We start from the raw sequence: 21,481 nt of genomic DNA, 5'->3' as shown, positions 1-21,481 counted from the left end.
GCTATACTTCACAAACACTTTAGGGTAAATAAAACAAATCTTGATTCCTTAAGAGATGAAAATGGATCCTGGTGTGTGTGGGTGTGACCACTGATTCCTATTGTTCTCATGGAGGCCCACGAGGGGGTGTGCTCATACTATCCAGGCAGGGAGGCCTTTTCTGTGGGTAAGGTACTGTGGCACTGCCATTTGCTTAGGAGGAGGAGCTGTGGGGGGGGGGGGGAGGGAGCCTCCGCTCCAGGGACCTAGGCTTACCAAGGCAAGTTCATGGATGACTGAGGTGAACTCACAAGAGCCAGTGTGCTTTCCCACAAGAAATCTGACAAAATGATAACGCATCGCTCCTCCAGCTCTGTTTGGGCACACATGAAAGATGAGCACAGAGGTGAACCTGATGGCATCTGATCCCTGCCAAAATTCCACACCAGGTGATGTCAGACTGAAGGCATATCTGTTTTTCCAGGAGGCTCCCAAAGGCAGGAGGCAGTGTCTCCAAGCTGGCGCTGTTGTTTCCAGCTCTGGTAACCTGCTTGGGTGTGTGGGGGTGAAAATCACTGCAGGGAGATGGAGGAGGTGGCAGGAATGGGGACATTCCCTCTCGGAAAGGAAGACCAAGTGGAAAGCCTTTCAGCTCCAACTGCCCCCTCCCACAGGCTCCCCAGGACCCCACCCACTCAGGAGCCTGCCACTCCTGAAGAAGCACATGTTCAAGGACCTGAAGCACACTGAGGGGTAGGGAAGGCCTCAGCATATGCGCTTGTGCAAATCAAACACCCCAAAAAGCAGGACTGGGCCGAGGACTGGGTGGTATCCCCACCTGAAAAAGAGCCTGCCCTGCTCAGCTCACTGCCAATGCCCCCTCCTCCTGGCGGTCTCCTCCAGATCTGTCGCAGGCTCTCTTCCCAACCTCTTCCAGGGAACTGTTGGGATGACAGGACAGTAGGGAAAGAAGACTCCTTCTAGCTCCTGAGTTACAAAAACAATTCTCTTTGGAAAGAAAGGTTCAAACTGAACATGGGTCCATGCTACTAAAGCGGGATGGGTGGGGATTGTCAGAAGGAGGGGGCCTCTCAGTGACCATGAAGCCAAGGGAGACTCAGGGTGGAGAGGAGATGCCAGGGTAGCAGGATCCTGACCTCAGACAGCCTCCCCAAGGGAAGCCCTGAGATTTGGGTGAAATCACTCAGGCCTGACTGAGACCATCAGAAGGAGAGGTGGCAAACTGTCCCTAAGACTTCCTATTCCCTCAGACATGATTTGTACCCTAGGCTCACACTCACAAGCAATCACTGGGACGGGCTCAGCGTGCCTTGAACACATTCCTGCAGGTGAACATGGTTTTGTGCTAACAAACAAGTAACTCTTGTTGCCTGCACCTATTCATTCCTGGGCACAAAGAGCAAGAGTTTGGAGGGCAAAGGATCCCTCATCATGCAAATCTCTTTGCTTCCTAGTCAGTACAATGCAAAGGCAATGTGTTCTCACTGCCATGCTGCTGGGTGCTCACGACACCTGACGCCCGTCACGGGAGGTACCCCCTGTCTCCCCTTCCCCCCACGCCTCCTGAGATGGGCTTCAGGTTGCTTCCAGTTTCTACCACCAGGGTTAACGATAGGCTGGTTTTCTTGTTTTAGGTGCTGGAATTATAGTGCATTGCTGGACCCACAGTCATCTGGAGCAGGGGGTCGGAGCAGCCACAGAGAACAAGTTTTGTGCTTTGTCTTTTTATTATTCTTTATTTACTGGTCCTACCAACGTGACCCTTTACCCAGGCCCACTGTTCCTATGTGCACTGGCTTTACAGACATTTGCACCATATGTCTGTGTCCCAAGTTGTGACTGATTTCTCCTTCCTATTCCTTTTCCATGCAGTGCCTCATTTTCTCAGAATCTGAAGGCATTTTTGTTTGTTTGGGTCTGTGTAAAGGTTCCTTGGCAGGAGAACATGCATATGATCTTAAAATAAAGACATTCTGACACTAAGGTAATGCACAGAAAAAATACAGTACACAGACATCATTGCAAATAAATACCCCGTACAGATGAAGTTTTTGTAAATGTAACATTATTTCTTATGAATCAACACTGTAAGAGAAAGTAAAAATAGGGGTCCCTACAACTAGGAATAAAAATGCTTATTCCAGGAAACAGAATTCTTCTATTCTTGCTACTTATATTATTATAATTTGTCCTGTATTTTGGAGGAGAGAGGACACTTTTTCTTCCTCCTCCTTGAGTACCAATTCGACCACTTGCACAACCTCACTCAGCAAATCAGAACAGGACACAGATCTGGTTTGCTAAGGAGCTTTAGTGACTTCTGTTTCCTGAAATTAACAGTGATTAGTTACACCAAGCAAGAGAATATATAATGTCTCTCTCTCACATTTGCAAAGAATACTATGGCTAGCCCTCACCCCAATGCACGAGGCCGACGGTGCCGGCTCCCCTGCCACCCGCCCCACTCTTCACAAACGTGGCGTGTTGTTCACATAGCTTGCTTAGCTTGTCCCATAAAGTCCATTTGGTTCCCAAAGCACACTCAAGGTTTGTGTTCACTTTCGTTTTCTCAGCCCCTGAATTTGCAAGGATCTGCACAGTAAAGAATCACTGACTAACAGAATTTTGCACAATTGCTGTTTTCTTTCCCTCAATGAAGATGCCCAGGGTCAGGTTAGAAGGTGTGCACCTGTTCACACTGATTGGTCCACACTGGCCTTCAACATTCCCAACTAGCTCTTCACTGTCCATTTTAGAGAATAAACTACGCTGGAACACCTCCCTAAACTGATGAAGGCACTACTGGCAATGATTACTAACAAAAAGGCGTTGAAATATAACACCCTAAAAATCGACGACTGTAGAATTTTCTAAGTGTACCACAATTTGGCACAACAACCGGAGTAACAAAACAATTCCAATTTGGAATTTCACTGGTACAGTTGTATAAAATTCTGTTAATCAGTCATGCTTCACAATGTCCTAAAACCCAGAAAATTCTGGAATTTGTAGGTAATACTACTCATTCAATAATTTATCTTTTTGTTTTCAAGTGCCTTTTACTGTTTAACCAGAGCAAAGGTCAAGTTTTCTTCTTGTTACATTGAACTATTCCTAAGAATAATAATAATACAATATGAAAAACCCCAGAATCCGAATACCCTGGATTTCTTAATGAACATGGCATTTAAAATCTGTAATTTCAAACACGAACCACAATGCCGTATAATTAAAAGGCTGCTGAACCACAGCATGGATACATTTAGCCGGGCTCCTTACCAAGTTGAAGCCTTCACCTAAACAGTCTAGAGCTACACGCTAGGAGGACACACCTGTGCCATGTGCTGATAACAGATCAACACACCGTTGGGAGCTACAGGACCACGAGACAGACTACGGCATCTGAGACCATCTCTATGCCAGGGATGAAGGAAGCAAATATAATATCAAAATATCAAAAGTGCACAGGTGGATTGGGTAAAAAAGGAGTATCTGTAATAGGGAGACCCCAGTGGTGAGTGTTTCTAGAGGGTTCCTAAGCAAGCCTGGTGGTCGCTGTCCAAGCAGGTTCTTCAGCGCCTGTACAAAGGCCTTTCCAAGCAGCAGCTGCCGGCATTCTCAACATTAAAGCTTTTATTTCCTCTGCCATTAAAAACTTGGGGAATGCTATTTTGAAAAGAATTGCAGTAGCATATCCAAAAACGTTTCTAAGTGGACTTTTAGGCTGCCCTTCCTTCCTCTGCGTGGGCCCATGGGAGAGGAGGGGAGGGGGCTGCAGTGTGACAGGGCCGGCGGCCGAGTCCTCCCAGCAGCTACTCTACAGCTGAAAATGGGAGAAAACAAGACAACGTTAGAACCGGTCACCCGTCAGACAACTAAAGCTCTCACCGAGCTGTGAGGGCATGGGTGTGTTAGTTGGCAGCAGAGAAGACCTGCATGTGTTAGGGGGCGCCGCTGGCCCCGAGTACCTCATGAAGACCCTTTACTTTACAAGTATGGAGAGAAGCTGTGTGCCAGGCTTGGCAAGGAGGCAGAAGCAGTAGGCGGCACCAGCAGGCAGCCATGCCCCTGGAAGTCCTGCTTGCAGAGGGGAGATGGCCTGACATCTTCTCAAGTGGGAGGGGAATCCAAGATCCGACATCCCATCTGCAAAACAGCCTGGAGCTGGGTATAGGCACACAGAAGGGACAGGTATGGTCCATCCTGTGTATCTTCACTCCGCAGTTTGCCAAATCCAAGTTGGTCTGGGTAGCACCTGGCATCTGGTGGGAACTGAGACATGCTTGGGAATTAAGGGAAAGAGTGGAATGAGGGCAGATACCAGTGTGCAGGGACAATGAAAATTCCCCCTCTGGGCCCCAGAGAGAGGAGGCAAAGAGCTATTCAGGAAGACTGCACCTTCATGGCTGGTGGGCCCCAAGGATGACATGGAGAGAAACACTGAGAGAACTTCGGCTGCCAAAGCTCTTGGTGTGGGTGCAGCTTCTGAGCATGGGGGAGTACTATGGCTGCCTTTCCTGCCTGTCACCACCTCTGGAATTGCACTGATGATCAAGAACCATATTCCTCCTACTGTGAATCCTGAAACTAGCCCTGGGTCCATTCAAGGTTCCCTTCCCACACCAGGCTGGGCTTCAGTTAATAGGTGTGGAACCCAGTCCCTCATTTCAGCCTGGCCCGCTGGTAACTCAAGCTCAGGTTGGGGGTTTCCACAGCCCTGTTTCTTGTAGTCTGAAGCCCCCTGAGAGGAAGGTCTGATAATGGGCAGAGAGTGAAAAAATCCAACTGGAAGCTGGGGACACTAAGTACAAAAGGATGGGCTTCCTGTGAGGACAGAGGTCTGGCCAGGCACTTGGGAAGTTTTTCTCATTAGAAAAAACCCAAGCCTTTGGCTTGCCGATTTGTCACCTTGCAGGCCACCGGACAAGCGTACAAATCTCAGAAAGAGAAGCTGAGGCTGCTGAGCTCTGGTCTGGGGTGTGGTTAGGTATGCCTGGGCCTCTTGAGCACGTGTACGCCTGGGCTGGAGGACATGGGACACAGGGCTGCTCTTCCTCTGGGTTTAGGGGAAGGAATTCTGTAATTCTGTCCCAAATATAAACTGTAACGAGATGCCGCGCAAACTACAAAATAATTGTCTCCGTAATCTGTACCAAGCACAGAGTGTCCTCCGAGGCCGCACCTGGGATTCAGGCTGGAACCTCTAACACTGGTTTCTGGGTGCCGGGCAGTACAACTGCATTAGACACATGCAGGGAACATGCAAGTTTCAATGCAAGTTCTGCCCCTCCCAGTGAGAGCCAATGGCACGCGGGCCCTGGGAAGCCACATTTTTGTGAGGACACGTGGCTCCAACCCCACCTTGACCACCCCTCCAAGAGAGCAGCTGCTGTGAAGGGTGGTCCCGAGGGGGGAGAAACAGACACAAAGCTTGCAGTGTCCAGGTGGAGAAGCAGGCTGCCTCTGCTAACTTCTTCCCTCTGTGCATTAGTCACAGTTAAGACCAGCCTAGCACCATGGTCCCGCTGCTGCCAGGTTAGTTGAGGTGAAGCGGACAGGTGATATGCGGCAGGTTAGCTGCAGCGTGTACCCTTGCGGCCCTAATCGCAGTAAACGTTATATTTCTCGCCACAGAGCACCTGGGCAGCAAGCCCAGCACCCTCAGCCCTGTCACTAGCGCAGGCGCAGGTGTGACTTACGCTCGGGGTACCAGGCTTGGCCTTGGGGGTGGCCTTGGCGCGGCTTCGCCGGGTCTGCTCATGGTCCAGCTCAAGCAGCTCCAGCCGCTGGGTCAGCGCCAGCTTCTGCTGGATGGCCATGCGCAGCAGCGAGTTGAGCGTCTTCTTCTCGTCCTCAGCAGCTGCCAGCTGCCGCTGCATCTCATCCAACTGTGTGATGTACTCGTCACACCTGCGGGGACGCATGAGGCGAGAGCGTGGCTGAAGGACCTGGGAGAGCCAGCGGCGTGTGTGATCATGGCTCCCGTACTGAGGGCTCCAGAAGGTGAGCAGACCCCATCTGCTCACTGGGGTAGAAACGAAGAGGATGTGCCCCTCTGAGGTTTGGCTTTCTCTGGGAGGGGCTCTCTGAAGCCAGTTTTCACTAAAGGAGGTGGTGGCTGCCCTTCAAGGCCTCCAGGTGGCTCAGGGGCAGCGGGCTGGAGGTGTGATATCACTTGGCTCTCAGGATGTGGGGATAAACCCAAGGGCAGGAATTGGCTTGCTCCCGGAATAGCCCAGGCACACAGTAGGTGCTCAGTAAGTCTAGAACAAACGGCTAACCAGAGCCTGGGAAAAGCACATGTGGATGTCATAAACAGCCCTATTTTAGTATCTGCTGAGCTGTGGCACATGCTCCCCACCTAGGTAAGGAGCTGGGAGAGAAATGCCCATCCTGGGCCTGTCCCTGAGGGAGGGAGTGCGGCCTGGGTGAAGGGGAAGGTGGGCACACCCACCCTACACCCCCATCCACCAAGGCCAAGGACCATCAGCAAGTTTTAACCCTTGCCCCGAGGTCTGCAATCTTGGCACCATCTGACAAGTCAGGCTTTTAAATAAAACAAGTTGAGGAAGCAAGCGTCAACATACTATGTGCTGAGGACTAACTGAGATCTTTCCCAAGCACTTTGCCCAGGAGGAAAGAAAGCTTCCAGAGAGGCCTGGAAGCTTCTTTCTTTGTCTTTGCCCCCTCCTCCCACATCGCTGAAATGCAGGGAGTGCCCAGCACCCTGGCACAAGGCAAAGTAGGCCCTGAGCTCAGTTTCAACGCTGTTTAACCCAGAGCCTCAGCCACCCAACCCTGACTGACACTGGCCAGCAGATGGCACCATGCCTCTCTGAATAGGGAAACACCCAGAAGTAGGCCCCAAAAGCAGCCTCCAGCTCTGCACCTGCCCAGCTTCCTGACCACAGGACTGGCCTAAAGAAAGACGCCGCGCGCCACCCCCACAAACTCTAACTGGTAGGGTCAGAGGGGCAGCACTGGGACCCCGCCCCTGCTGGGAGGGAAACCTTCCTTCTAAATACATGAACTTCCCACCAAGTTCTGGGGGCAAACTCATTTGTTATCACTGGCTTGCCCACTTGCCTGTTTCTCCTTCGAAGCTCATGCCTCCAGCCTGGCCATAAGGACCCACTCTTTCAGCTTTCTGCTTCCAACTTTCTCATCTTAGGCGTAAAGGGGAGACAAAACTGGGTCCCTGGGCTGCTGAGCAGCGAAAGGAGCAGTGAGTGTTACCTGGTGGCGAACATGGCACGCAGTGAGGAGAAGGTGGCCGCGTCCTCCTTGAGGGCCTTGAGCTCGTTGCGCAGCTTCATCATGGTCTCGGTCACCATGGCCTTCTCGTTCTCGTACTTGCTCTTTAGGTTGGCGAGGGCCACCTCTGCTGTCTAGGGGGTCAGAGATGCAAAAGACGGGCAGGTGAGGGGCGCCAGGAGGGGTCTGCTGCCTCAGTGCCACAGACCAAGGCCCCAGCCAGCCCTCTCAAAGGCCTCAGCCCCTCCCCGCAGCACTGAGGTGAGGTTTTCTCACATCTTTCCTTCAGTAGCAGGAACAGCACGGGACAGGAGGCCAGGGAGGGTGAGAAACCCCCCACCCACGTGCCCGCCCCTGATGGACCCGAGCGCCATGCACACCTGCTTGTTGGCCTTGAGCACCGTGCGCAGCGTGGTGATCTGCTCCCGCTTGGTGCTGAGCAGCGACTTCAGCTTCAGGATCTCCTCCATGAGTGCCTCCCGGTCCTTGTCCGCAGCTGGGCCCAGCTCCTGTGAGGCCAGGCGCTGCCGCGACAGCTCTGTGGTGCGGTCCACGGCTGCCTGCAGGTGCCTGATCTGGTCACGGATGATGGCGATCAGGTTGTAGATGTTCATGGGCTCCCGGCGTGGGTCACTCAGGGGCGAGGGCAGTGAGGAGCCAGGTGAGGGGCTGCTGTCCCTGGCCCTACCCTCTGTGGCAGGCGGCCCCTTGGGCAGGACAGGTGAGCGACGCCCACGGGTCTCAGGGCTGCAGCTGCCGGCGCCAGCCGGGCCCTCTCGGTAGTAGTCCAGCACCACACGGGTGGGCGTCTCGTTGTTGCACATGCACACGTGGTGGTAGAGGTTGGCCAGCTCCTCACTGAAGGTCACCAGCTCGTCCTGGGCCACGCTCAAGCTGCCTTGTGTCTCGCCTGCGACGTCGCTCACCTTCTTCAGCTCCATCTGCAGCCGGGACAGGAGCTCGCGGTCCTGGCGGCTGGCCTTCTCCAACAGGGAGACCTTCTCAGTGAGCGCCTGGCTTTCGGCCTCATGCCGGCCCTTCTCCTCGGTGTGCTGGGCCTCGCTGGCGTCGTGTGCACTGCGCAGCGCCTTCAGCTGCTCCCGAAGCTCACCAGCCTCTGCCAGGGCCACACGGTACTTGCAGGCCAGGATCTCAGGCCCATTGATGTCCACCTCATAGTAGTCCCCATCCTCATGGCTGTCTCGCTCCTTCTCACTGTCCAGGGCTGTCCGCCGCTCCTTGCTGGCCTGCAGGCGCCGCAGAGCACTCAGGTTCTCTGTGAGGCGGCTCACCTCCTCGTGCTGCTCCGACAGGGCCCCTCGGGCCTGCTCCAGCTGCTTCTGTGTGTCCTGCAGCGTTGCCAGCAGGCCCACCTTCTCCCGCTCCATCTGCGAAGGCACAGAAAAGGCCCGTCAACAGCCCACAGGAGTACTTGCGCTCAGAAGACCCCTGGACAGTCCCAGGAGTGACCCCATCCATGCCATGACCATCACCCTGCTAGCCTCTCTGTGATAAATTCGGGTGGAGGTGTCATGTGTGGGGCTATGATGGCTCTTCCCCCTGCCCAGATGCTTGCGGGGCTTGGTAAGTCCCTCCTCAGAGACACGCAGTGAACCAAGGGGCTGTGGTGCAGACCCTGGGATTCTGTTCAGTCGGGGCAGGAAACCCTGACGTGACGTGTCTACAGGACACAGCATGGGAAACTACACACAGGGACCTCAGAGGGACATAAGAAAACCTCTGGTGGTGCCCAAACTTGTAACCAGAAACCTAATTCTCTGGGCACCTTCCACCTATAATGCTGCAATTCCACTTAGGTTAACAATACAGAATTACCTATGTAAAAGAAACGTAAGTAAAAGAAGGTGCATAGCATTGACAAAGTGTCAGGAAAGTGCTGTCCTGGTGACGAGCAGGTCTGGCCAGCACCATGGGGGACAGGAGTGGAGGTGGGAATGGTGCACGTGGGCCCAAGGCCCGGGGCTGTGACAAGACCTGGGTGGGGTGGGGCTACCCACCCGCTCACCTGCATTAGCTGCTGCTTAAGCTTCTGGATCTCAGAGATGTTGAGCTCACTGAGGAGGTCAGAAACGAGGCTGGGGGAAGGTGGAGCAAGGCCGTCCTTGGTGGGCGTGGAGGTCTTGTTGTCCAGCGGCAGCTTGGCCAGGCCACCGTGCTCAAAGCCATTGGCCAGGGCTTCGGCGTCATCACCGAGCTTAAGGCCATCCAGGGAGACATGCAGGTGGCTGGTGTAGAGGGAGTCATTGATGCTCATGTAGTGCGACAGCTCCTTGCGCAGACTGTTCTTCTGCTCCCGCTCTGTCTTCAGCGTCTCCAGCGCCTCCTCCAGCTGCCGCTCCGAGATCTCCTTGAGCCGAATGGCGTCCTCCAGCTGGCTGTTGAGATATTCGGTCTCCTCCTCCAGACGCTTGATCTCATGCTTGAGACCCTCAAACTCCACCTGTGAAAGAGGTCAACACTCTTCTATGCCTGAGGAATGGGGAAGAAGCACCATTGTGCTGACTACACAGCTGGGAAGACACGGATGCTTAGAGGGTTACAGGCATGAGGTGCACACAGGAAATGGTCAGCCCACACCTGGGACACAAGTGCACGTGGTATGAACAGTGCAGAAGCATGAGACTTGCTCATCACCAGAGATGCCACGGAAATCAGAACACATCCACACTGCCAATTTGTCAGGTGACTTAAAATGCTGCCAAGTGAAAGTGAGGGTTAGGCCAGGGCCGTGGCCCAGAGCCAACCTACCTGTCCCACCTGCCCAGCCCAGATACTTGCCTGGTTCTGCCTGAGCACAGACACCTGCTTTTGCAGACTGATGTTCTCCTCCTCCAACTCCGAGTAGTCCTGCAGCAGGCGGGCCTCCCGGAACTTGTACTCCTTGATGTCATCCCGCAGGCGGCCACGCTGAATCTCTACATTTTGGTTGATCTGCCAGGAGGAAGGCAGGTGTGAGCAGCCTGCCCTAGCTGGTCTCACCACCCCTGGGGCAGAAGGAGCTCAGTGCAGCCAGGCCCACCATAGTGGCCATACAGCTGGGACTTGGAATCCCAGGCCTGCTCTGGTGCCCGGTGTGGCCACCTGGCGAGGAGCTGGGGCCCTGGGCTGTGAGGTATTGCAGTGAACAATGCAGGATCTCAGCCTGCTCTGACCCTTGGTTTCTTCATCTGTAAAATGGGGTTCAAAGTAGTTCCTCGGTCACATGCTGCTGGTAGCATGTACAATGGTGCAGTGCTGTGGAAACAGTCTGCAGCTACTCGAACAGTTCAGCACAGAGTTAACATCTGACCCATCAATGCCCCTCCTCGGCATGCACTCGAGAGAAAGGAAAACACATGTCCACCAAAATCTTGTGCACAAATGTTCAGACACTATTCACAACAGCAAAGGTGGAAACAACTCAAATGTCCACCAACTGATGAGGTAACATGCTGTAACACAAATAAATCTTGAAAACATGAGTAAAAGAAGAGGTGTTAGTGGTCATGTATTGTATTGTAAGATTCCACTTACATGAAATGTCCAGAATAGGCAAATCCCCAGAGATAGAAAGCAGATGGGTGGTCGCTGGGGGGCAAGGAGAAGATGGGATGGAGAGTGACTGCTAATGGGGTTTCTTCTTGGAATGATGTAATATTCTAGGATTGATTTGGGATGGTGCATAAATCTGTAAATATACTAAAATCCACTGACTGTACACATTAAGTGGGTGAGTTGTAAGGGATATGAGTTATCTCAATAAAGTTGTTAAAAAAAGAGTTTCTGCCTCCGAGGTGCCTTGAGGATTCAGATATCATGCACGGAGAGAGGCCAGTGCAGACCTGTCATTAACTGTGCACTCAAGACTGGTGGGAATTCTCAACTGGCTGCTACTACGTGCCGTGTGCCAGGACCTGGGTCCCTTGGCCCACATTCCGGGGCCATCTTGTATACTGTAGGATGCTTAGCAGCGACCTGAGCCCTGTCTACTGGATGCAGCCCCCATCCCTGTTGTGACCACTGAAACTGCCTCCAGACATGGCCAGTGTGCCATGGGGGCAGAATCATCCCCTAGACAAACTCTCCATCTCTCCCCACATCCCTGTTCCCAACAATCCAAGCAGCTTCCCCCACATGCCTGCAAAGACCTAACACCCCCCCCCCCAGGCCAACACCACCCCACCTGGACCCTCGGCTAGAAGCGCCATCACCCACTGGGCCCCATAGCTCACTCTGTCCCCCTCACCCAGCACACTGGCCTCTCTGCTGGTGCTGAGGTTTCTTGTGATCACATCCGTGCCTACACTAAGATTCCATATAGGTACACACGGAACAGCAATGCTGGATTGGTAAAATGAAATAGGACCAATAAGAAAAAAAGTTCAAGAAAGCAACAGAGAGGGGAGTGAGTCATTATATGTATCAAGCACTCCTGACAAACGCTCACTACCAAAATCTCCAGTAAATGGACTGATGCAGTCTTCTCAATAAGTGACCCAAGGAGGTACCCAAGAGCCAACACCAGAAAAAACACACCAAGTTACTGACTGGAGAAATGCAAGGCCCCCAGAAAGCAAAACTCCTATTAGGCAAAAATAAACAAAATAACAGTGTGAGTGGCAATGGGAGGAAACATATACTTACTTGCTTCCTAACAAAGTTCTGCATACACCTCGACTCTGGCCATTTCCCTTGTTAACCACCCAACTGACTGTTATGGTTAATCTCAGCGTCAACTTGTCTAGGTCCTGGCATCCAGATATTTGGTCAAACACCGGTCTAGATGTCGCCATTCAGGTATCTTTTAGATGAGATTAACATTTAAATTAGTAGACCCACTGAGTAAAGCAGATCACGTGCCATAATGTGGGTGGGCCTTATCCAGTCAGTTGAAGGCCTTGAGGAAAGAAAAAAGACAGCCTTCAGACTCAAGCTGCAACATCAGTTCTTCCCTGGGCCTCCAGCCAGCTGGCACAACCCGCAGATTCTGGATCTGCCAGCTCCCACAACTGAGGGAGCCAATTCCTTACAATAAATCTCTCTCTATACACACACACCCCCATTGGTCTGCTTCTCTGGAGAGTCCTCGCTAACACAATGGTTGCTATACAAGAACCATGCTTGCTGCATCCACCTTGTGTAAGGCAAGCTGGTTGCTCCCCACCTGTTGTGGTTCAGCCCACTCTGGCCTGATGCACCTGCTGAGACCACCTGCCCACTCTCAGTATGGGAGGACACAGGAGGTAAGATGGTGAGACAGGGGCAGCGGGCAGGGGCAGCTGTTGGTCACGAACAATGTAAATGGGCTTTATTTAAAATTTAACAACTCCCCTCAATAAAACAAGTGGTCCTGAGGTGGACAGAAAGAACACAGAAAGAGATAAGACCACGGGCCAGCCTGATTGCCTAGGCCGAAGCCCTCTGCACCCCAGAACCTATGTGCCCAGGCTGCACCAGAAACCTCTGCTGAGCTGAACCCTTGCACAGTCTTCCTGCACAGGAATCGTCTTTGTTTTTTTTTATTGAGATATGATTCACATACCATGAAGTTCACCCACTGAAAGTGTACAATTCAGTGGTTATAGCTTATTCAGAGCTGTGCACCATTACCTGTTCTGGAACATTTTCATCACCCTAAAAAGAAACCACACACCAATTAGCAACCACCAATCTGCTTTCAGTCTGTGGATTTGCCTTTCACAGAAACGGACCTGAACAACATGTGGCCTCTCTGTGTGGCTCAGAAAACCTTTCACTGGCGCTGTCTCCATACTGGCACTGCACTTGGTGCTTGACCGCCCCGAGGGGCATCACCCACTCCTTCACTACTGAGTACCAACTGTGCTAGGTGCTGCTCTAGGCTCTGTCTTGTTCACTGAGGCACGTGTATAGTCACCCATGCACAGCACACACATTGCCAACTGGTGTCAGCTGCTGCTGAGTGAGGCCCTGAGTAAGTGAGGAGGGGTGTTGTACTGAAGTCAGGTCTGGGAGTCTGGAATGCAGAGCAGCCAGTACCCCATGTTGCAGAAGCCCCATCACGGCACAGCTGGAACTAAGGCACAGGGAGGGAGCACCGCCCTGCACAGGAGCGCTCCAAAGCTGGTCAGTATTTTCCCTCAGAGGAAAGGACAAGATGTTTAGCCATGAGGCCATAGCCCAAGCCCCAGGAAAGGCCTGTGGCCCCATGTAAGGCCAGGGTGGAGGTGGGAGGGATGCCCCAGCCCCGTCAGAGCTGTGGAGCCTGCACAGGGAGAAGGTGAAGACAGAGGCAGAGACCGGAGCAATGTGAACACAAGACAAGGAACACTGAGGGTTGCCGGCACCCAAAAGCTGGAGAGGCTCCACCTGGAACACGGTCCTGCCAGCACCTTCATTTCAGATACAGAAAATCTTAGAGAATAAAATTCTGTGGTTTTAAGCCAGTAGTTTGTGGCAATCTATTATGGTGGCCCGAAAAAACAAATATACAAATATAGGTTTAATACCAGGAAAAAGACATTGCTGTAACAAATACCTGAATATGTGGAAGTGGCTGTGGAGGTGGGGATGGCCAGAAGCTGGAAGAGCTTTGAGGAGGACAGGAAAAGGCCAGACTGCCTTGAGACTATTGGTAGAAATGTAATTGTTTCAGGTGACTCTGGTGAGGCTCAGAGAAGAGTCACAGAGAAATCTTCAGCTGCCTTAGGGAATGCATATACCATCACAAAATAACACTAGAAGAGGTACGAATGTTAGTTGGAAGTGCTCCCAGTAAGGCCTTAGGAGGGAACAAGAAACAGTGGAACGGCTGTCCTTGCTGTAAAGCGGTAGAAAACCAGACTGAGCTGTATACCAGGGCTGGGTGGAAGGCAGAATTAGTAAGCGAGGAATTTGGATGATTAGCAACCTCTGGGTTGTCTGCCCATGTGACAACTCCATGCCCTGGCTCTGGAGCCAGGTGTCCTTCTGTCCAAGCCTGTCCACTCCACGCTGGAGCATGGGGCTGCTGCCCCTCACCCAATACCCACCACCTCACTTTGTGGCCAAACACCTTGCTTTCTTCCAGCAGCTCCTGGTGGCCCAGATGCCACCACAGCAGGAAATAAGCCTTTTCCTGGCTCCTAGCCAGGACAGGGGAGAGGACAGCCGACATGACTTCTGCTGGGACATCTTTGTCACTTACTCCTGGGCCTGTGCAGGGCCTGACATGTGCAGAGTCCACCAGGAAAGCAAGGCCAGGGTCCAATGGGACAGATTTTTCCTAGTGGGGGGTCCCACTGGGCAGATGCTGCTGACCCCTCCACAACTCACAGTCCTGCTTCGCCGGGAAGCCCTCACTCCTCCATTCCCAAGGCAAATCCGTGGAAGGCCTTGGCATGTGCCAAGGACCTGACTGCCTCCAGCCAGCTGTGGCTGTGCCCAGCTCCTTGGGTCTCTGTTTCTCCATCTGCAAAATGGGGCCCAAGGCCATGTCCCAGGACAGAAGTCAACAGGGCCCGTCCATTCACAGTGCAGAGGTCAGGACCCACGGACTTTAGGCATGCAGCCAAACCTTCTGCACCTTGGCTTCCCAATTTGTGAGATGAGGGAAGTAACTGGATGCCCACAGCGTCACTGAGAGGACAAGTTATGGGGCAGCTGGAACTGTCTCACATGCTGAGCATGTTTGCTACACGTGTCACATGATGGAGGCCACAAGTTCCTCTTGGGAGAGTTGGGCATGGGGGGTTGGACCCCTAAGCCAGTTATCGCAGGGTGGAAGGATGGGGATGGGGGTCAGAGGGCACAGCACAGCTGGCCCATCAGTCACTGAACATGGACGGCAGCAGGACCAGGCACAGGGAGGGAAATGACCTGCTGTGGAAGGGGCATCTCCTATGGCGACTGTGCAAAGCCTCCTCGGCTGGGTCACACCAAGACAGGTACAGGTTGGTGCTTATCAGGGACAGTGCTTGGTGTTGTGTCCTCACGATCCAGGCTCCTCAGCCAGGCCCGAGCCTTGGTGCAAGCCTCCTGTAGGATAGGGGACGGCCATGGAGGAGCTCAGCAGAGCAGCTCAGGCAGAAGCAGCAGGGCCAGGACCAGCAGAAGAGTAACTTGAGTGGGATGGGCGCGGAGTACAGACAGAGCCAGCAATCATGGGGACACTGACCAGGGCTCTAGTCTGAGTAGGCAGTGATGGAGAGCCTCCACTCCAACCAAGAACCTGGCATGGCTCCACAGTGATCCTACAGAGCTCCTACAGTGATCAGGGGCACAGGTGGGGCCTCAGGAGAAAGATGAACTAAGGATGTATGGGGGTGGGGAGTGGAAGGCTTCCTCCTGAAGCACTAACAAAAACAGCAGGAATCCTGGCCCAACCAGACCTGTTCTTTAATAGCAGTGTGTGGGACTGGCTGAGCTCATTTCCTGACACCAAAGCCAATAGTCAGCCACGCTCCTGACTGCCCCCTTCTAGAAGGGGGAAGGAGCAGAATGAGTCTGGGCTGGGCAGAGCACCTCTACTGGCTCTTCCGGAAAAGGGTGCTTAGCCAGCAAAGAGTCTAGTCTCCAACTTGAGCGGTCAAATCTACAGCTCCGATGGCCCCTTCTCCCCACCCTGACTAGAATGCTCCTGTGGGAGGAAATGAGATCATGCACTCCCCCTGGATCCAGCCAAGTTCCTCCCAGGCCCACAAGCCTTGGTGATCGCTGATCCCAAACCAGGGTGGGTGACTACTCCCCACTGTTGCCGGATCCTGGGCTCTGCCCCAAACCTTGCCAGTGTCCCCTCCCAGCCCTGTGGGACCTTGACTGTCATATATCCTCACATCTGAGGTGTCGACCTCAGAACTGCCCACCGCTCAGAACCATCTGCTGTTCTGGTCACCTGTCACTGCTCCCCCCCCCCGCCCCAACCCAGGAGAATAGAGGCCAGAGAGTGGGTCTTCCCACAGCCCAGAACAAGGCCTCTTGCCCTTCCTAATGAGAACTTGTGGGCTCTAACAACCAGGGACCCCCCCCCCCAGGCCACAGCCAGGACTGCAGCTCATGTAGACTTCTGCTGCTCCCCTGATGCTGTCCCACCCCATCTTGCGAATGGTGGTCCACACTCCCACCTCTCTCAGAGGGCACTAGATGCCTGCCCTCCCCTCTCCACCGGTCCAGGCCTCTCATGGCCAGGCCCCTGTCAGGGGCCGAGCTGATCCTAGGAGCTATCTGTGGTGGTCCCTTCTGATTTTGTTGTCATGAGCTGGCAGGTGGACACTATAATTCTGTTGTTCACATGAGGAACCCAGGATTCACATCAGCCTAAGGGCAGAGCTGGGATCCTGCCACCCTCAGCCCTTCCTGGACCACCACGAACCACATAAAACTGGGCTGGGAGTGGAACAATTTGTGGGTGGCCTTGCCCCCAGGAAGCACTGGCTTGTTTTCCCACCTACCCACAGTCAAGCAGCCCACCCTAGTTCTGCTGCTTACCTCCTTCAGCTCCTGGGCCACTGAGGCCAGGCGCTCGTTCTCTGACTGCGTGTTGGCAAGCACGTTGCGCAGCTGCTTCAGCTCTGTCTGCAGCTCCAGCACCTTGCGCACATAGTACTGCTCCTTGGAAGCTGACTCCTGGATCAGACTCTCCTCCCGGCTCTCGCCGTCCGCAGCCACCTTCTTATGGTTCGTGTGGGCCTGTCCAAATGCCTGCAGGAGATGAGACGCTCTTGAGAGGGAGCCTGGAGGCAACCCTGTGGCCAGACACGTGGGGGAAGAAGGGGACACAGGAGGAGCAAGATACCTAAGGGCTACACGAGGGCTGTGAGGTTACAGAAGAGCTGGGAGTGGGGCTAATGAGGAGCCCTGGTGGGATGGGATAGAGGGACAGGCTGGAGGAACTGGGGCGAGGCAGGGATAGGAAGCCCCAGCCACCATCTCTGCCAGTGTGGCCCCCATCAGCAGATTGGCCCCACTTCGGGGCCAGGAAGGGAAGCCCCCAGAACCAGGGTGGGTCTGAGGTCTCCCTCCAGATATGGAAACCGAGACTCAGGGAAGTGCCCTTTCCCTGCCTGATCCTGATTCACTCATCCTGGGAGACACCTGTGCCTGGGGAGGCCTGGGAAGGTGGAAGTCCAAGCCCGGCACAAGTGAGGGGACAGGAGTGTGAACCAGAACACTCAGAATCAGCCAACAGGTCCCCATGTGTGTCCTAGTCAGGAGACCCTGCCCACCTGTCCAGGGCCTGAGCACAGAGATAAAATACCAGAGGAGAGAGGACCCACCATCCCCAGACCCAGCAAGAGCTTTGGGCTGTAAGAGGCAAAGGAGCATGTGGCTGGCTCAGGGAGGAGCCCCCATGGGCAAGTACAACCAGGATTGGTGCTGGCCTGCCCAAGTCCATGCCCCAGGTCCCAGCTGGCTCGGACCTGCCATCGTGCCGTGTCCCCCCAGGTGCCACGGCCCCTAGTAAGCACTTTTGCTTCTCTTTCCCTCTCACCCTGCACCACCACAGTAGCCAGGATGTGACCCACATAGGCCTGTAGTGTGTGTCCTCCCCAGGGGCTCCCTTCCCACTGGCCACCCCATGCAGACCTCTGAGGGGAGACCTTGTCTGTTTACAGGGCTCCTGGCTCACAGAAGAAAAATAAAAGAGAGGGCTCCTAAAGAGCAAAGAAAATGATGCCTTTACCTCTTGAGAGAAAGAGAAACATTTTCATTCACTAATTATTTAATATGAAGTCTAGGAATTTAGTCCAAGAAAACAACTGGGAAAACGTGCAACGCCATGTATAAGGATTTTACTGAGCAGGACTGTCTGTAATATAAAAAATCAAAATGTAGAAAGTGTCTTGTTTCTCTGTCGGCAGGGGACTGGCTAAATAAAGTTGGGTAGGGTATGGTCAGGGTAACTGCTCTCCCTCCCAAGAGTGAGTCTTGTTCATCTGCTCTCAGCCACTGACAACCTGCTCTGTGAAGACACAGGCTCCTTTTTAAATCAAGTCAGCTCAGCTCTATGATTTCTGTTGCTGTCCTCCACCTCTTCCATCCTGGTCCCAGGGAAAGACTAAAGCACAAATCTGTGTCTACATAGGACCTGCCATATCCTGGGTGGCAGCCCCAACCCCCAGCTGCACACCAGCCCTGGGCGAACCAGAACTTGCCAGAAGTGCAGGAAGAACCCAACCCATGGGGCAGGTGTACTGGAAGCATCAGCCAGGTCATGGGTGTCTCTCCAAACCTCCAGACAAGCCTAACGGGGTAAACAGAGCAGAACACGCCCTTGAATCTCGAGTTGGAGCACCGACATCTCCTGAGGCACCATGTCATCCTCAGAGGCTATCCTGAGGTGGGATGGCTAAACATGCGTGCGCGCGCGCACACACACACACACATTCACACCTTGGCCTGAATCTTCACCTCCACCCAGCTCCCAGCTCCCACCCAGCTCATGGGCCCATGAGCACCCAGGCAGCTTTTCAAAGACAATGGAGCTGGAGACTTACACCTCCCTGCCAAGACAAGACACTCACAGAGTCTGGATCTCCCTCCCATGTGGAAAACTAAAAACAACTGGGAAGTTTATGTGACTAAGCAATAGTTTTCAAGTCACTGAACACCAGATAGTGAGAGGCAGGGCACAGGTAAGCTCCATGACACCCCCCACTCCTCCGGGAAGGAACTTCAGCCACTGTGCAGAAAGAAACTGAGGCCTGGCAGGACTGAGAGAAGGAGGTGGTACTGGAAGACAGTGAGTGGACAAGGCAGTGAAGGCAGTAGACCTTTGAACAGAGGGGCCCTCAGTCCTCGCAGGGGACAGTCAGTGCAAGCCTGTGAGGAAGCCACCGAAGCCAGGAAACGGCCACCCATAGGGACAGAGGCTGTAAGCAGCACTTGTTCCTACCAGCAAGAGGGAAGCCCTAACCCACAGGCAGTAGGTAGAACCCTTGCAGGTCAGGGCAAAGTGGAGCTGGGGAAATGCTCTCTGGTCCCGACCAACAAAGCTTAAGGGCAAAACCTGAAAGGATCAAACTATATCCCAGAATAAAGCACATGAACACACACAGGAACAACCGCACCATCTCCCAACACAGTGAAACCCAGAACCTGGCACCCAATCGCTGGTGACTGGGCCTGCAAAGGGGCAGAGAAGCCAGTCCCCGAGGAAAGGAGAGGGCAGGGGGACACAGTGACAGAGCCGGGAGACGGGGCGGGACTGATTTCTACAGGCTCAGGAACACTGAGCCATGCCAAGCAGCAACCAAAGATAGAGGAGATGGAATTACAAGGTGTGAGATGAAAGGGGCACTGGATGGGACTAACGGAAAACTGCACAACACAGATTAGTAAACTTGAAGAAACAGCAATAAGACTACACAAAATAAAACACATAGACAAAAAAAAGACTAAAACACCAAACACAGTGTGAGCGAGCTGTGGGATAACTGCAAGGAGCCCAACACACGGGTAGTTAAGAGTCCCTACGGGAGAGGAAGAGATGAGGATAAAAAAAAACTTCAAGAAATAATGACTGAAATTTTTCCAAATTTGATGGAAACTATAAATCCACATATCTTAGCAGCTCATCAACCTCCAAGCACAAGAAATAAGAAGAAAACTGCACTAAACATATCACAGACTTGTTTAAAACCAGTGATGCAGGAAAAAAAAAAAAACTAAAGTCAGCCAGAGGAAAAAGGACACACTACTTATAGAGAAGGAAGCATAAGGATGACACAGGATTTCTCTGACAAGCCTGGAGACAGTGGAGCAACATCTTGAAAAAACAAAACAAAAAACTTATTAACTGTAGCTCCATACCCAGTGAGAACTGTTCAAAAATAGAGGTGAAATAAAGACTCCAGACATACAAAATCTGTAAGAATTCATCACCAGCAGATATGCATTATTACAAAGTGCTAAATAAAATCCTTCAGAAGAAGAAAAACAATACCAGATGGAAATCTAGATTTACAAGGAGTTAAAAGCACCAGAAATGGTGACTACGTGAGTAAATATAAAAGACTTGTTCTTCTTCTTATGTAAATCCCTTTAAAAGATAATTAAGAGATTCAATGCAATCTCTATCAAAATTCCAATGACCTTTTTTGGCAGAAATGAAAATTTATACAGAACTGAAAGGGGCCCAGAACAGCTAAAACAATATTGAAAAAAAACACAGTGGGAGGACTCATATTAAGTTTTGAAATTCTCAAACTTAAGATTTCAAAACTTAATATAAGGCTACAGTGATCAAAACAGTGTGGTACTGGCATAAGGATAGACAATATAGACCAACAGAACAGAAGAGTCCAGAAATAAACACTCACATATGTGGTCAATTGATTTTTGAGAAGGGTGCAAAAATAATTCAGTGATGAAAGAATAGTTTTTCAACAAATGGTGCTAGGACACATGGAAATCCACATGCAAAAGAATGAAGCTGGATCTCTTCCTTACATCATATATAACAATTAACTCAAAATGGATCAGAGACCTAAATGCAAGACCTAAAACTACAACTCTCAGAAGAAAATAGGGATAAATCCTCATGACCTTGTTGGCAATGGGTTCTTCCATGTGACACCAAAAGCATGAGTAACAAAAGAAAAAAATAGATAAATTGTACTTCATAAAAATTTAAAAATCTGTGTATTAAAGGACACTATTAAGTGAAAAAACAACCTATACAACAGTAGAAAATATTTTTAAATTTTGCATTTGATAAGGGTCTAGTATCCAGAGCATATAAAAAAAGGCAATCAGCTCATAAAAAGATGCTCAACATCAGCAGACATTAGGGAAATGCAAGTCAAAACCACAATGAGATAGCACCTCACACCCACTAGGATGGATATAATTGAAAAATAAAATTTAAAAAAAGAAGAATAACAAGTGCTGGTGAAGGTATGGAAAAACTGGAGCCCTCATACATTGCTAGTGGGAATGAAAAATGGTGCAGCTGTTCTGGAAAACAGCCTGGCAGATCCTCAGAAAGTTAAACAGAGAATTACCATATGATTCTGCAATTCCACTCCTAGGTATAGACTCGAAAAAAAAAAAAAAGAAAATATATATCCACACTAAAACTTGTACACAAATGTTCATAACAGCCAGTAAGTGGAAACAACCCAAATGTCCAGCAATTGATGAAGGGATAAATAAAATGTGGTCTATCCATACAATAGCATATTATTTGGTAATAAAAAGAAATGAATTACTGATACACGGTACAACATATATGAACCTTGAAAATATTCTGCTATGTGAAAAGAGCTAG

At 51.8% G+C, this 21,481-nt stretch overlaps 1 protein-coding gene across 2 annotated transcripts in view; it reads right to left on the bottom strand.

Annotated features, from left to right (window-relative positions):
- Positions 1-1,725: 1,725 nt before the first annotated feature.
- Positions 1,726-21,481, bottom strand: part of BICD2 (BICD cargo adaptor 2) — a gene marked incomplete at its 3' end in the record, with an annotated part of 53,349 nt that continues 33,593 nt past the window's right edge. Inside the window, exons 2-8 of one of the 2 annotated variants that reach the window (XM_082842590.1) lie at positions 16,699-16,911; positions 10,054-10,206; positions 9,281-9,715; positions 7,635-8,642; positions 7,237-7,388; positions 5,700-5,910; positions 1,726-3,823 (exon numbers count right to left, since the gene is read on the bottom strand). In XM_082842590.1, coding sequence (XP_082698716.1) covers positions 3,818-3,823; positions 5,700-5,910; positions 7,237-7,388; positions 7,635-8,642; positions 9,281-9,715; positions 10,054-10,206; positions 16,699-16,911 — 2,178 coding nt within the window. Of the gene's footprint in view, positions 3,824-5,600; positions 5,911-7,236; positions 7,389-7,634; positions 8,643-9,280; positions 9,716-10,053; positions 10,207-16,698; positions 16,912-21,481 lie in introns of those variants that run through there. The other variant, XM_082842589.1, reaches the window with a different exon arrangement.

Source organism: Leucopleurus acutus (assembly GCF_964270905.1).
Source record: "Leucopleurus acutus genome assembly, chromosome: 7".
NCBI classification, from domain to species: Eukaryota; Metazoa; Chordata; class Mammalia; order Artiodactyla; family Delphinidae; genus Leucopleurus; species Leucopleurus acutus.
The sequence above is the reverse complement of the archived record's forward strand: the minus strand, read 5'-3'. Positions and strand labels throughout refer to the sequence as shown.